The 15,592-nt window shown below is 42.9% G+C and overlaps 1 protein-coding gene across 1 annotated transcript in view; it reads left to right on the top strand.

Moving 5' to 3' along the window:
• Nucleotides 1–15,592, top strand: part of USP13 (ubiquitin specific peptidase 13) — a 117,938-nt gene that overhangs the window by 69,262 nt on the left and 33,084 nt on the right. Inside the window, exons 11-13 of the mRNA XM_023260372.2 lie at nt 5,325–5,450; nt 7,175–7,328; nt 9,701–9,875. Coding sequence (XP_023116140.1) covers nt 5,325–5,450; nt 7,175–7,328; nt 9,701–9,875 — 455 coding nt within the window. The remainder of the gene's footprint in view (nt 1–5,324; nt 5,451–7,174; nt 7,329–9,700; nt 9,876–15,592) is intronic.

Raw genomic sequence — 15,592 nt, 5'->3', positions numbered from 1 at the left:
ATTGTGTAGCTTTAGCAATCACCATTCTGCCAGTCTGGTTTCAGCAGTCCCCCCTGAGCTCAACTTTTCCTCCCTGTTCTCTTCCTCTTTCCTCCCCTTCCTCTCCCTTCTCTTCCCCGCAGGATTTTAACACAGAACCCAAGCATCCTCCTTTTCTACCTGTACATGTTCAGTATGCAACTGTGACTAGAATGCCTTCCCCCCACCCCATAAAAATCATGTTAAAAGTTGTTTAAAGTGTTAGTAGCACAGTAGCAAAATTCACAACCATTCCTTAGTATCATCTAATATGCAGTCCATGCCCGGAGTTTCCCCTGCAGTATCAAAGATGACTTTTACAAATCCCCCTCCCTTTTTTTCTGCAAGCTATTGATTTATGGAAGGAGCTGAATCATCTGCCCCAGGATTGCTTTAAAGATTGTTGCCTTTTTCAGCTTGTGTTCCTGATAAGCTGGAAGCTAGATCTGGAAGATTTTGGACTATACTAGATATGAAGGGAACATACTAATAGTTGAGTATGGGAATTAGTAAGACTTCCATCTGAAGTCAGATAGAAAAGGTGTGGGGCATGGGCACAGGCCGACAGGCCAGCTGATGACCAAGACATTGACTGTGGAGTTCAGCTAGTTTTAACTAAGATGCTTGAACCCGGTGAAAGCCGGGAGCTGGTCTGCAGTGTGACGTGGAGAGGAAGAGATAGCGTCTCTCTGGTTAGGAAGCTTCTTCAAATAACTTTTCAATGGTAAACAAGCTATAGCTTGACAGAGGATCGAACAAAGGATTAAGAAAGGTCAGTCCAGGGAAAACAAATGAAATGGGCACAGAAAGAGAAGAGGTGTGGGGGTGGGTAATGAATGAGGCTGGGCCACGGCCCAGTGCGGGGCTGAGGTGCTGGGGTTCTCACCACAGTCCCTGTTGAAACTTCTCCTCCCAGTTGTACGACCACACAGTGAATGGCACAGAGCAGCAGCCAGCTTTTCTGAATTTACTGACTTGTTGAACTTTCCAAGGCAGCTGCTTTGATGGGGACTGGCAGCCACATCGGGTTGAAGTGCAGCTTGCAGGAAGAAATGCCATCAGCAGCAGGCAGTGAGTGAGTGTGTATGTGAATGCCTAAAGATAAATGCTCAATGTGAAAAGACTCATTCCGTGTGGTGCCTCTGCACTGCCAAGAGCAGAGGAATAGTTGCTGGACTGGCCTGGAATGTTGACTCCAGAAGCGTGTGTGGGTTTGAAGAGGGCTCAGTCAGAGTCCAAGGCATACTGTTTTCCTTTTTTCAGCAACTGGTGAGATGGACTCAGGGCCATCAGAGATGAGAGCTGGTAATTATTACTAGCAGTATTAAGACATGGGATAGGGGTGCTGGGTGGCTCAGCTGGTTGAGTGTCTGACTCTTGATCTTGGCTCAGGTCATGATCTCATGGTTCCTGAGTTTGAGCCCCATGTCGGGCTCTGCGCTGATGATGCACAGAGGATGTTTTGGATTCTGTCTCTCCTTCTCCTCTCTGCCCCTCCTCTGCTTGTGCACTCTCTACAAAAAAAAAAAAAAAAAAAAAAAAAAAAAAAAAAAAAAAAAAAAAAAAAAAAAGACCTGGGATAAAGAGAGAGACAGACACACACAGGGAGACAGACAATGAGATAGCAAGTAACTGACTTCTGTAGCTGTGTGATCCTGGGCCAGTTACTTAATACTTCTTTGCTTCAGTTTCCTCATCTGTCAAGTGGAGAAAATCATCATCATTATCATCACCTCGTCAGGTTAGGTGAGTTAAGCAAGATACATGTATAAAGTAGTCAGAACTATGCCTGACATCTAGTAAGTATTTATCCAAGTACCTAGAACAATGGCTGACATGTTATAGCACTCAGTAAATTTCTGTTAAATGAATGAATAAATGTTAGCCGTGATGCAAGGCATTATTTTTGTGTGCTTGTGTTGGGTGACACCGTGTGGTAGACAGGCATCAAGCAGTGTGAGTGAAGAGAGTTACGTTTGTTACATCGTCCCCGGGAGGTCTTTATACACAGGTAGTAACATTAATTATCAGGTGTAAATTGGTCTTCATCTAGCACTGGAAGCACATCTGACGCCACGCATGTGTGTAAGCTGGTCATTTATGTACAGTTTCCAGGTCCTCAGATGCCCAAATGCTCCCACTTTGGAGAATTCTCCTTTAAGAGCTGCTGGCGCTGTTGTGGGTCTTCTGCAGTGTTCCTCAGCATTTGTTATGGACACGTGTGTTGTCTTTCATTTCCCCATGGTCTCTCAGCTCTCGGAAGGTAGAATCCCCAGTAGTGCTCTGCGTGATGTAGGTGATTAGTAAATACTGGATGACAGGGTTAGGTCACATATATATTCAACAAGATAGGAAAAATCACCAGAGTTTTATTAGAAACGTTGCTTTTAGGAAATATGTGTTGGGGAGATTTTACACGTAGAGCCGCTATGGGACTGCAGGGAGATGGGTACGAGAGTTTTCCCATCCCCCGTTGCATCTGATTGTGTGATTGTGTACACCTAACATGGTCCCTGGACCCTAGGCATTGACCTGGATGTCTAGGAGATCTCATAGAAGTGTGAAACGTGGCCTCCACCTGCTAAAGCCTGCAGTGAGGCCAAGGAGGTGGGCCAGAGCAGACTGGAAGTTACAGGAAGTGGGAGGCACGCTGTGCTGTGTGCTCAGTGATGGCCTGCCCAGGGACCACATTCCCTGGACTGCAGAGGGGAAGGTGGCCCAGAAGCTGAGCAAGTGGAGGTTTTTTGTTTTTTTTTTTCAATATATGAAATTTATTGTCAAATTGGTTTCCATACAACACCCAGTGCTCATCCCAAAAGGTGCCCTCCTCAATACCCATCACCCACCCTCCCCTCCCTCCCACCCCCCATCAACCCTCATTTTGTTCTCAGTTTTTAAGAGTCTCTTATGCTTTGGCTCTCTCCCACTCTAACCTCTTTTTTTTTTTTTTTTCCTTCCCCTCCCCCATGGGTTTCTGTTAAGTTTCTCAGGATAGCAAGTGGAGGTTTTGAGAAGAAGTAGGTGTGCAGCAGCCGCACAGTTTGCACAGTACATGAACCACTTCCTCTGCTTGCTTGGCAAGCTGAGGTTTGTCTCACTGAGACCTACTGTGTGCTACAGCTGCCACTCCCTATCTTTGCTTCAAAGAGCTTGGAATTGGAATCACAACTAGAGTTCATTCTGGTTCTGCTCTGTTAGCTGCATGATAATCTGGTCGTAAGACCTCTTTGAGTTGAAAGATCTGTCTGGCACTTCTCTGCCCGTCTCTGTTTCTCTAGCTATCAAGTGAGGATAACGGAAGTCCCTTCTTTGCGGGGTTCTTGTGAGTGTTGAGTGAAGTGACATGTAACACCATTATTAGATGGGTGAACTTGGAGGGGACTCAGGAAACAGCTTTATCATGAGCCCACCTCTGTCCTCCGTGGTGATATGGACTCATCCTGTTCTGCCTCTTCAGAGCATCTCAGGCAGATCGCCTAGATTTCCAGTGATTTCCTGCAGATTACCAGCATTAAAAAGTCCAGTTCACATCAAAGGCAGTTGAAAGCATCTCTCCCCTACCAGGCTCGGGAGTCATGGAAACCAGCAGTGCACAAGGGCTAGCTAGCATCAGCATCCTCTGGTAGCTTTGTGTCCTTGCTCCCTCTGGCTCTGGCTCCTCTAAAGTCAAGTAAGGATCAAGGGATGGAGATACTAGACAAGAGACAGAGCCTTTCACTGAGCTAGTGTGTTTGGCTTCCTCTTGGCTGCCATGTGTATTCTGCCATGGTTAGCCTTTTTGTAGGGGCACATTAGTGCTTCCTTAGAGGTGTCCCTCCTCCCTGCTTGTCTCCTCAGGGACCTCCACAGGGACCTTTCCCTATTTTCTGTTCAACTGATTTCTGTAACCCCCACCTTGGCTCCTGCCTCCAGTCTCCTCTGCCAGCTGACTTTCCATCATCTTATGCAGTGTCCTTTCTGAAGGAGCCTGGCTACTATTTTTCTGGTCCCCAGGGAAGTTCACATATCCTTATCTATCAGAGTTGTCCCTGCCACCCACTCTTTGCTCTCTGTCATCCTGGCAGCTGCTGCTAGCCTCCTCCAGCTTCTCCAGGCAAGGGGCAAGCTCCTGGAAACAACCCGTGCTCTGATCCAGAAACAGCCAAGGGCACGCTCATGAGCCTGAGCACTCTGCAGCGGTTACTGGGGCCATGCTGTGCCATTTCCTCTCTTGGAGGTACAGGCATACCTCGAAGAGAATGTGGGTTTGGTTCCAGACCACCACAATAAAGGGAATACTGCAATGAAGGGAGCCAAATGAATTTTTTGGTTTCCCGGTGCATATAAAAGCTATGTTTATACGACGCTGTGGCCTACTTTTTTTAATTTTATTTTTTTAATGTTTACTTATTTTTGAGAGAGAGAGATACAGAGACAGAGCACAAACAAGGGAGGGTCAGAGAATCTGAAGCAGGCTCCAGGCTTGAACTCGTGAATCGAGAGATCGTGACCTGAGTCGGAGTTGGATGCTCAACCGACTGAGCCACCCAGGCGCCCTAACACTGTGGCCTATTAAGTGTGCGGTAGCATTATGTCTAAAAAGATCCCCCAAAACAATGTGCATACCTTAATGAAAAATACCTTACTGCCAAAAAATGCTAATCATCATCTGAGCTTTCGGTGAGTTGTAAGTACTGATCACAGGTCACCATAACAAATATACAATAATGAAAAAGTTTGCAATATTTTGAGAATTAAGCAACATTTGACACACAGACACAAAATGAACGAATGCAATTGGAAAAATGGCGCCCACAGACTTGTTTGGTGCAGGGCGGCCACACACCTTCAGTTTGTAAAAAAACACAGTATCGTCGAGTCACGGTAAAGTCAAGCACGATAAAATGAGGTCTGCTGCACCCCCGTCTCTATGGGGGCTTCTCTCAGACTCTCTCACAAGGAGGGAAGGGGGTGCTGCAGAGCTCTCCTCCCCTTTGGCCTCCTTCAGAGAACCCCCACTCCTGCCTCTCTCGCCTGCCCTGAAGTGGGCCATAATGGCCTGCCTTGGAGCATGTCCTGTGAAGATGGGTCGAATAATGAATGCCTTTCTTTAGAGAGTGGAGGTGTTTCTCCTGTGTTTCGTTAGTGCAGTGCCTGCTGCACACTAAACGTCGGGTGAACCTTGGCTGTCATCACTGTTTAACTTCTGTGGGCTTTAGTGGTCTCATCTGAAAATTGGGACTTATGGTCATCCCTACCCTGCTGGCTGCTCAGTGCTGTTAACGGGTGTGAAACTATTGTAAGTTGGTTTTATTTTTACATCTCAGCCTCAACAGAATGGGATCTCTCCACGCATGTTTAAGGCCTTCGTAAGCAAGAGCCACCCGGAATTCTCCTCTAATAGACAGCAGGATGCCCAGGAGTTCTTCTTGCACCTGGTGAATCTAGTAGAGGTGAGAAGGCGGTTTTCCAAACTGCTCAAAGCGTTGTAAGAGGTGTGCCCAGTCCTCAGGTGCAGCCCATTGTGTTGTGGCCAGGGTGCCCACCCCCCGCCCCTTTCCCGAATCTCTCATGGTCCAAGCTCGTGTGGCATTGGTGTGAGGCTTGCTCTGCGCAGCCCGTTTGGCAGAGTCGCTTCTCAGTCCCTGTTTTCTAGCACTTCTGGATCTTCCTGTTCTTCTTTAATTTGTACTTATAAGAGTGTTTGTCCATAATTTCATTCACAGGTTTTTTGGTCTCCATGACAGACTTCCTTAAGAGGCGGGTGTAGTCTTTGGTGTCCTTGTGCCACCACTCAGAAGAGATGGGCACGTTCTACTTACAGCAGAGTCAAATCACATTAAATGCTGTGGTTTTTCAAAGCTACTGAGAATTTGTGATTAAACTATTTTTCCCCTTCTTAAAAAACAGCCGCTTTTTCCTGATTACAAACATGTTCTTGTGGAAAATATAAAAAGGCAGAAAGAAAATAAAAATCACCAGTGAGAACAGCCCCTACCAACAACCAGTGCTAACATTTTGGTGTCTGACCTACCAGTCTCTTTCTGGGTGCATTTTTAAAAAAAATTTTTTTTAACGTTTATTTATTTTTGAGACAGAGAGAGAGAGACAGAGCATGAACGGGGGAGGGGCAGAGAGAGAGGGAGACACAGAATTGGAAGCATGCTCCAGGCTCTGAGCCATCAGCCCAGAGCCCGATGTGGGGCTCGAACTCACGGACTGCGAGATCGTGACCTGAGCTGAAGTCAGACGCTTAACTGACTGAGCCACCCAGGCACCCCTTGGTGCATTTTTTTAAAGCAGGTTTCAAACCCACTGGGACTTGAACTCACGACCCTGGGATCAAGACCTGAGCTGAGATCAAGAGTCGGATGCTTAACCGACTGAGCCACCCAGGTGCCTCCCTGGGTGCATTTATTAATTCTCTCCAGACTGTTTCATAAGCATTGTTTTCTTTTCTTTCTTTTTAAAAATTTTTTTAATGTTTATTTATTTTTGAGAGACAGAGACAGGGTGTGAGCAGGGGAGGGGCAGAGAGAGAGGGAGACAGAATCTGAAGCAGCTCCAGGCTCCAAGCTGTCAGCACAGGGCATGACGCGGGGCTCGAACTCACTAACTGTGAGATCATGACTTGAGCTGAAGTCGGACGCTTAACCGACTGAGCCACTGAGGCGCCCCTATAAGCATTACTTTCCACTTAACCTGTTGTGAATGTTTTGCCCATTATCGTTACATATTTGGATGTAGCATGATTTCTTTTTTATTTGTATATAATTTACACAAATGCATTTACATGATCATATCATATGTGCCTTAATTTTTCCAGGGCAACCCTTTATTACCCTCGCCTCCCCCCTGCCTTGTCTTTAGTATGGCTCCCTCACCCCTTTTCTTCTGATTCCATCTAGGTCAGTCCCTCTTTCATAACTGTTCATGGCTGCATAATGTTAATTCACATGATGAACTACAGTTTGTTTAACCAGTCCCCCATTTTTTGACTTTAGAGAAATGCCAGTGTTTTGTTAGGAACGTACTCTAGGTGAACTGCCATGCCCAGAGGGAATGCTTAGTAATGCCCAATCTCTACACCAGATTGATAGATACTCTGTTTTATGCCAGTTTTTATTTATGGCTCAATAGTCCTAAATTTACTAACCTGATATAATCTAATCTTCAGAGGAACCGCATTGGCTCAGAAAACCCAAGTGATGTTTTTCGGTTTTTGGTGGAAGAACGTATTCAGTGCTGTCAGACCCGGAAAGTCCGCTACACGGAGAGGGTGGATTACCTGATGCAGTTACCTGTGGCCATGGAGGCAGCAACCAACAAGGGTAATGGTTCCAAAGTGGGAAACTAGCAGTGTGCTTTCTCATACGTGAAAACCCTCGGAACTGGAGAGAAGGAATACGGTTCAGTCACTGCCAAGTTGCGTCAGGAGTAGACCCAGCCCAGATGGTGTCTGGTTGGCACGTCTCTTTTCCTCGTTTCCTCAGTCCCCGTGTGATTTTCTTGTGAGAAGAGTCCAACGCATCACAGGTTTTTGTTGGAGGGATTACGGATCGAACCTATTTTAGTGCCTATAAATTTGACCAACCAGTTGGCTTGGAGTCAGCTTAATTTGGTGGGACATTATTTGTAATTATAAATGTGGAAAGTTCTTTGAACATTAGCACTCATGAGTTGTGCTATAAGTTCTGAGGGAAATGATCAGAACTACGTTCTTTTTATTTATTCTTTTTGGGGGGGCGCAAGTGAGCAAGGGGCAGAGAGAGAGAAAGGGAGAGAGAAAGGGAGAAGTGGGCTCACCCAAAGTGTAGCTTGAGCTTACCTGATGTGGGACTCAAACTCACGAACCATGAGATCATGATCTGAGCTGAAGTCAGATGTTTAGCTGACTGAGCCACCCAGGTGCCCCAGAACTGCATTTAAAAAAAATTTTTTTTTAATGTCTTATTTATTTTTGAGACCAAGAGAGACAGAGCACGAGCAGGGGAGGGGCAGAGAGAGAGGGAGACACAGATTCCGAAGCAGGCTCTAGGCTCTGAGCTGTCAGCACAGAGCCCGACACGGGGCTCGAACCCACGAACTGTGAGATCATGACCTGAGCCGAAGTTGGACACTTAACCAACTGAGCTGCCCAGGCGCCCCCAGAACTGCATTTTTTGATGTGAGACATTCTAGCAGAGATCTCGAAATAACCTGGCTTTGACCTCTGAGTATTGAAAATGCCTCCTGTGGGAGATGAAGTGGGGCAGGACCAAGACCCATTAGAAGGGTCTCTGGACTTCAGAAGAAGGTAGAGGAACCATGGCCAGGCTGGGGTCTCAGGAGAAGGTTCCTTCAGTTTGTTTATCTGGTTCTTCCCAAGCAGAATAGAGGAAGGGTATTATCTACTATGTTACTTATGTCCTATGAACTGGTCATTTCTGTGAAGGTCACCAACTCAGTGGGTGGCCTTTTTCCCTTTTTTGGGGGGGGTCAGTTTGTTGTGCTAATGAGGATTATGATGATTTTAAGATGAAATGATTTCCATTTTCTATAAGCTCCTGCAACTTTGGACCAGTTTTAAAATTCTTATTCATTATATAATGTAGAAATGAGGGTAGGGGTCTGTGGTTTGTTTCTGTTTTAGAATAAGACTTGATTGCTTTCTCTTGCCAGCCTTGGGGATATTCTACTCAGTTCTGTGATCCTCTGTAACTCATTGTTTATGATTTATGAGTAGTAACTATTCTTTTTCAGAAAGGAGATTTATAATTTAGTCTCTGGGAATTGATTGTTGGGAACACCTAATGCTGGCATCCTAGATATAAGTACATCATAAACTGATGGTGGGCTGGACAATGAATTTTAAACCCATGCTCAGATGTGCTTAAGAAAACACATAGGTACATAAGGGTGCTTAAAAACTGGATAATTCAGGAGTAATTTGTTTTATTTTGGTTTTTTTTTTGGTTAACAAAAGGAATTCCCAAAAAGTCCCTTTCAAAATTATATAAAATTTTGACTTAATAGGCAGTTTCCAAGAGCAGATCTGCTGACTCTTGGGAAGTTGATGATGTGATGTTTTCTTTTTCCCTTGGTATTTTAATTGTTTGAGCAGGAATAGTGTAAAAGGCCTTCTAGGTTGGTGGCTCTGCTATCTGAGGTGGTGGGTAACCTCAACCTGAGTTGTCTGGGCAGCATTGGTTAGAATCACAGGCTGTGTGTGGTAGAGGACTCTGGCCCCTATAGGTCTTTTGCTCTTTGGTCCACACCCTCCATGACCTCTAATCAGAATGAAGAGATGACCCTTGGGTCTCTTTCAGTGTGAAATTCTCTGTGAAGACTTTGTGATCGGAAGGTGGCATTTGGGTAATCCCAGCCTTGACCTCTGGACGAATGAAAGACCAGGTTCCTGCATCACTCACATTACACATGAGGGCAGAACCTCTGATCTGGGCTGGAGTTCACAGGTCCCTCCTGTCAGTCTCAAAGAAGAACAGGCAAAAAAAAATATGAATGGTTCATGCGGTCTGTCAGTGCCACTTTAAAGATGGCTCAAGATCAGCCTTTCAGCAGGCTTTTCTGGATCTGTGGAGGGCAACAAGTAAGCAATCTTGCCCCAGCCCAGAAGTCTTCGGGAAGGTTGGCCAAAGGGGGAGTTTTTCACTTTAAGAAGATAAGAGTGAATACAAGGTCATTCATGTGCTCTTTTACTCAGATGAACTGATTGCCTATGAATTAACGAGAAGGGAAGCAGAAGCAAACAGAAGACCCCTTCCTGAGTTGGTTCGCGCCAAGATACCATTTAGTGCCTGCCTTCAGGCCTTTTCTGAACCAGAAAATGTCGATGACTTCTGGAGCAGCGCCCTACAAGCAAAGTCTGCGGGTGTTAAGTAAGTGTGTATATGTGTGCACCTGTGTGTGTGTTCTTGTATGGTGGGAGTGGGGTGAGGGGGGACCCTTGACAGGTGGGGAATGGCTAGGGGAGAGGTAGCAGGGAACTGTATAAGTCTGCACATGCTTGCTCACGTGAGATGGGATAATGAATCATACAGCCCTAATTATAGAGCTCACTTGTATGAGACCTGCCCAATAAAATGTTCATAATTTATATTATGTGCTAGGGAGGGAATGCCTTTTTTTTAATGCCTTTTAAAGGCAAGGCTGTGGTTTATCCTCTATTAGGAATTTCTTTTTTCCAAGAGGATGTAGTCAAGAACTCCAACAACCCCCTACCCCAACCCCATGGTAAGAATGATATTAATGAAGAAATTATGGAAATACTCATGATAGTCTTCAATATTTAAACTCCATATTATATAGTTTAATTCCATAATTAAAAATTTGGCTTAGAACTTGGTGACCAGGGCTCTCAGGGTATTTCAAAGTGGACATAGGGCTCCTGCTCTTTGTTCAAATGAGCTGCTCAGGACTTAGCTAGGAGATGTTCAGTTTCCACATTGTGTGCCTCATTGTCAGGTACATAAGTTTTTTTGTTTTTTTTTTCTGCACTTGACATCTTAATCGATTTTATACAGTCAAATGTGTAAAGTCCTCATAGTCACGTAAAATGAAGGGAGGTCTGGAAGTTTGGTTCTGGGAATTTTATTCCTTTTAGATATTCTTTGTTTTTTAAATTTATTTTTAAGAGAGAGAGACAGAGCACGAGTGGGGGAGGGACAGAGAGAGAGACACAGATCTGAAACAGGCTCCAGTTTCTGAGCTGTCAGCACAGAGCCCGATGCAGGGCTCGAACCCACCAGCTGTGAGATCATGAGCTCACGAGCCAACGTCAGATGCTTAACTGAGCCACCCAGGCACCCCCACTCCTTTTAGATATTCTTTGGCCATCTTTCCTCCTGACAAAAATTGAGCTCTATCTAGTTGATGTGAAAGGGGAATGAAGGTTGAAGAGCTACTGCTGGATGTTTTATCACCTCAAGTAGCCGTCAAACCTAAATCCTTTATTCTCTGGAACAGCCATCCCTGGGATTCCTCTTTGTTTCAGATGATTGACTTCATATGTTAAAAATGGGAAAGCACAAAGATTTATTTCAAAGAGCTAAAAAAGCCATAATTTCTTAAAATGATTGTTTTAAATGTTGTTCATATCCAAATGAGGTTAATAATTTTCCATTCCTTTATCAGTTATTCAATGTGAAGTAAGTTTTTATCCTAGGATTGCTGAGTTACAGGGTCTGTGTTGTGTGTGTGTGTGTGTGTGTGTGTGTGTGTGTGTGTGTGTGTGTTGTATGTGTGTCCTTGTAGAGAAACATTGATGAGTTGGTGTGGTAAATGTGTGAAATTTACTTCATTGCAACTTGGAGACATCATTGGGCAGTTAGACATCTACACAGTATCTTAGTGGTAGACCCACTTTCTTTAATTATTTTTCCTCCAGCTTTATTGAGATATCATTGATATTATTGAGATATTGACATATATAGATATATATTGAGATATAATAACACTGTGTAAGTTTAAGGTATACAACATAACGATTTTATTTTATTTTGTTTTGTTTTGCTTTAATTATTGACAGTAGGTGGAAGATTTCTCAAACAGTTATCCTTCTCTCTTTGCGCTTTAATTCTGTTTATGTATGGGATATAGAAGTGACCAGGGGACCTGACCACCTAGAAAGTCCCCAGCATCAGATGTAAGCTGCAGAGTTGTTCTTCATATACCTGTCTGCTTGGCTACCCTTTTCTGTTCTTCAGAAAAGTAGCCTTGTGTCTTAGAAGTGCAAGGTGTGACACACTCTCTGGGTCTGCAGAAAGGAGCCTTCTTATCACTTGGAAAAGGCCCATCGTTAAAATGGAGTTGGGAGGCATTAGCTTTCCAGAGACAGAGGCTCTCACCCCAGGGTGAGTGATCAGGAGATCTAGATCCTTCTCCTGTGTCCACTTCCCAGCCTGTGTTCTATCCCAGGGCACAGTCACCACCCAGTGTCCTTCTTGCATCTGTAATGGAGGAATGATGCTTGCTTACCTGGTTTTTTCTTCAAGCACTACAAAATATTTAGTTGTAGGCAGTGCTAACATAACTCTCTAGAGGAGGGGTTTCTGCTTTCTCTAATCCTTGACAGTAGATATTAAACACGTTTATTCCTTTTCTCTGTCTTTTACATACATACATGCTCTCATTCTTTTATGTATATGAAAAAAATTAATACTGGATGTATCCAGTTGTTAATAATTGCAAACTGGTCTTTGTGGAAAAGGAGAAGACAATGTTAGGTTAATAAAGCAGCTACCATTTTTTGGTCCATTTATTATTCCAGGTCATGTGTTAAGCACTTACCATCAATTGTCATTTAATCCTCTTGGTACTACTGTGAAGTGGGTGCCATTCTCCCCATTTTATGGATGAGGAGATAAAAGGAGAAATAATTGGCCAGTAAGTGGCAGACCTGGAATTCATTCAGATCTATTGAGTTCAAAGTTTAAACTCTTAATTCCTCTGTTACATAGTATCCAATTTCCCTTATCATTTCGTATCTGCTTATATCCTTATAACCCTTATACAAAGCCTTGCATATTCCTTATTATGCCTTATCATGTTTCAAGTATTAGTTTTGGGAGACACAGTTCAGGAGATTCCTAAAAGATTTTTTTTCTTTTTCTTATTTCTAGCAATATAGACACGATCTCCTTATGTTAGTTTAGGGTCTTGAATTTTTCTTGTGTTAGACCCAGACACTGAAAGACCAGGAAGAGGCAAAAAAAAATGTCCTTTTTGTAGATCTTCAGTCAGTATAGACCAGAATAAAGACTCTTTCTTCAAATAGTTCTGAACAGACAGTCTCTGGGAAGAATATTAGTGTTTGGACATTTCATTCACCTAGCAAGTATTGTTCACCTGGAATATTCTAGGCAATGAGTTGAACAAGACCTAGTTCCTGCCTTTAAGCAGCTCACAGGGGAAGGGTCAATAGGGAGAGATTTTGTGTGTACTTTTATCATTTATGAAGAGGAAGGTACAGTGTAGGATTCCAGAGTGCAAGCTTTGAATGGACAGGCAGTGTTTAATCCCCAGTGTAGAACTTACTGATATGTGACCTTGGCCAAGTGACTTCATCTCCCTAAGCTCCTGTTTCCTTATCTGTAAACCAGGATAATAATAGTTTCTTCCTAGGGTTGGGGTGAAGGTTAAGGCAAGATAAACTATGCAGAGTGCTTTGTATAGTGCCTCACATGCTGTAATTACTATTACCGTTGTTTTTATCTTTCCTTTCCTTTTTTTTCTTGCCTTAGGTTATACAGTTGGACTGTGGTTGATTAATTGTCATATTTTCAACATATTCAATGGAAAGAATAGAATTGTATTTTTTTAGTTGCCAGGTTTTCAATACAGTGGACAATATTAATTTCACAGAGAAGGACAGCTTATATATTTTCTTATTAAGGCTTTCATAGTGTTTTTGCCTTGATTATGATTGGCAAACAATTGATATACTTTAAGTGATGATAATAGGTTGTCAGTAGACAGTGCAACAGTGTTGTCAGGCACAATTCTAAGCACTTTGTATACTAACTGATTTAGTCCCCATAGCAGTTTTTTGAGGTAAATTTGCTGTGTGTCTACCTAGATCTTTTTGAATGGTTTACAGTCTAATGGTCTTTCAGGAAGAATTTTAATTTCCAGGAATTAATTTTAGGAATAAAAGAGTAAGTGGTGCAAAAATTACCCTTTTTGCTAGATTTAACTAACACACTTGATGCCCCAAACCTGCAATTAATGAATGCACATTACTGATTTTGAGATTATTTTGAACAGGTATATATTGAGCAGTTACTGTCTGTGTGATTCAATTTGAGACCCTCTACAGGCTACAAAGATGAATATAATATATAGCATGTTTACCTAACAGGGTAAATATAATGTGGGCTCATCTAATCTGATTTCTGGTACTCTTAGGTTGGTAGTTAGTTACCCATAACAAAGGGATGTGTTAAATTATCCACCCCTCTCCCACCACACCCCAGCCTCCAGTTCCCTGCACTGCCCATGGTATCACCAGCTGATTTACTCACCCAGATACTGACCACAGAGCAATTTTAAGAGTCTTGGGGCTTTTCGACCACATTTTGGAAATAACTGATATACTGATGACTTTTGGCTGATCTCACTATTACATGTTTTCCAGCTTTTAAGTTGATGTGGTAAGAAGAAGAGGTCAGAGAGGTGACATTTTTACATTAGTTGAAAATACTGCAGCTGGAGTTGGTTGGATTTTGGTGAAATTAGGACTTGGCTATATTGGAGTAAGAGTGATGTTTATTATTGCTTCTCAGAAGGTAGGAAGCCTAATTAGAGATAATATTATAGTTTCTGGAGAATGAACCAGGGTAATAATAGATAAGTTCCTTAGGATCGTTAAGTTCCTGTTTTTTATTTATTTATTTATTTATTTATTTATTTTTAAAAAATTTTTTTTTTTCAACGTTTATTTATTTTTGGGACAGAGAGAGACAGAGCATGAACGGGGGAGGGGCAGAGAGAGAGGGAGACACAGAATCGGAAACAGGCTCCAGGCTCTGAGCCATCAGCCCAGAGCCCGACGCGGGGCTCGAACTCACGGACCGCGAGATCGTGACCTGGCTGAAGTCGGACGCTTAACCGACTGCGCCACCCAGGCGCCCCTAAGTTCCTGTTTTTTAAAGAACTCCCTTACATTATTGCCTGGACCCTTCTACCATCCTTGTGTTGGAGAATTTGAGATACAGAGAGGTTAAGTGACTTGCTTGGGACAAAAAACAGGTCAGTGATAGACCGAGTCAGTGTTCAATGCCATGGATTCTAGCTCTTTTATGACAAAATAATCGTGCTAATTCCCTCGGTATACATAGTACATGTTCTAGTGTGCCAAGTGCTTTCACATCATTTTATGAACATTGCATAGTCCTGGCAAGTAGATATGATTAAGAAATCTGTTTTGTAGATGTGAAAATGGAGCCTCAGGGAGGGTCAGTGATTTGTCCATATTGGAGTGAATTAGGTAGCATATTCTAGACCCAAATCCACATCATTTTGACCCATTTTTGGATAGTGTTTTGTCCCTGTACTATGGCTTTTCTTCTACACTAGGGGGCAGCAATGCATTTGTATTTGCTTTCTGAATTCTGGGGCCACTGCATTCCAGGTAGAAGGCAATGACTTAGATATGAAAAGTAGAGTTTGTGGGGACGGTGTTCGAGAATCTTTCATTTTAAGACATGGTATCTGTCTACAGCTTATTTTCTTTTTTACATAACCTACTATATCCACATTGACAATCACATAGAAATGGTTGTTATAAACAAGGTGATAAATGTGGAGAGAATGAGCTGGAACTGGGGCTTGAATTTGGTATAGTAGGTAAATAGTCTGCATGAAATTGTCAAACTAAAGTCTAGAGATATTGACCATATGTATTAATTTAAAAATGTAAGGTCAGATTTAGATATTTTAGATGCTTATCTCATTATGTATATATATTTATATATATTTAGGATTCACATGATCATGGATTTTAGATACAGTAGTATTTTAATGAGGTGTTGGCATTTTCAGTAGTCAGCCTCAACCAAAGTTTCAATAAACCCTCCTTATGTCAACTTTGTGCTGT

This window comes from Felis catus, chromosome C2 (assembly GCF_018350175.1).
Source record: "Felis catus isolate Fca126 chromosome C2, F.catus_Fca126_mat1.0, whole genome shotgun sequence".
Taxonomy (NCBI): domain Eukaryota; kingdom Metazoa; phylum Chordata; class Mammalia; order Carnivora; family Felidae; genus Felis; species Felis catus.
This window is presented reverse-complemented; position numbering and strand designations above follow the sequence as displayed.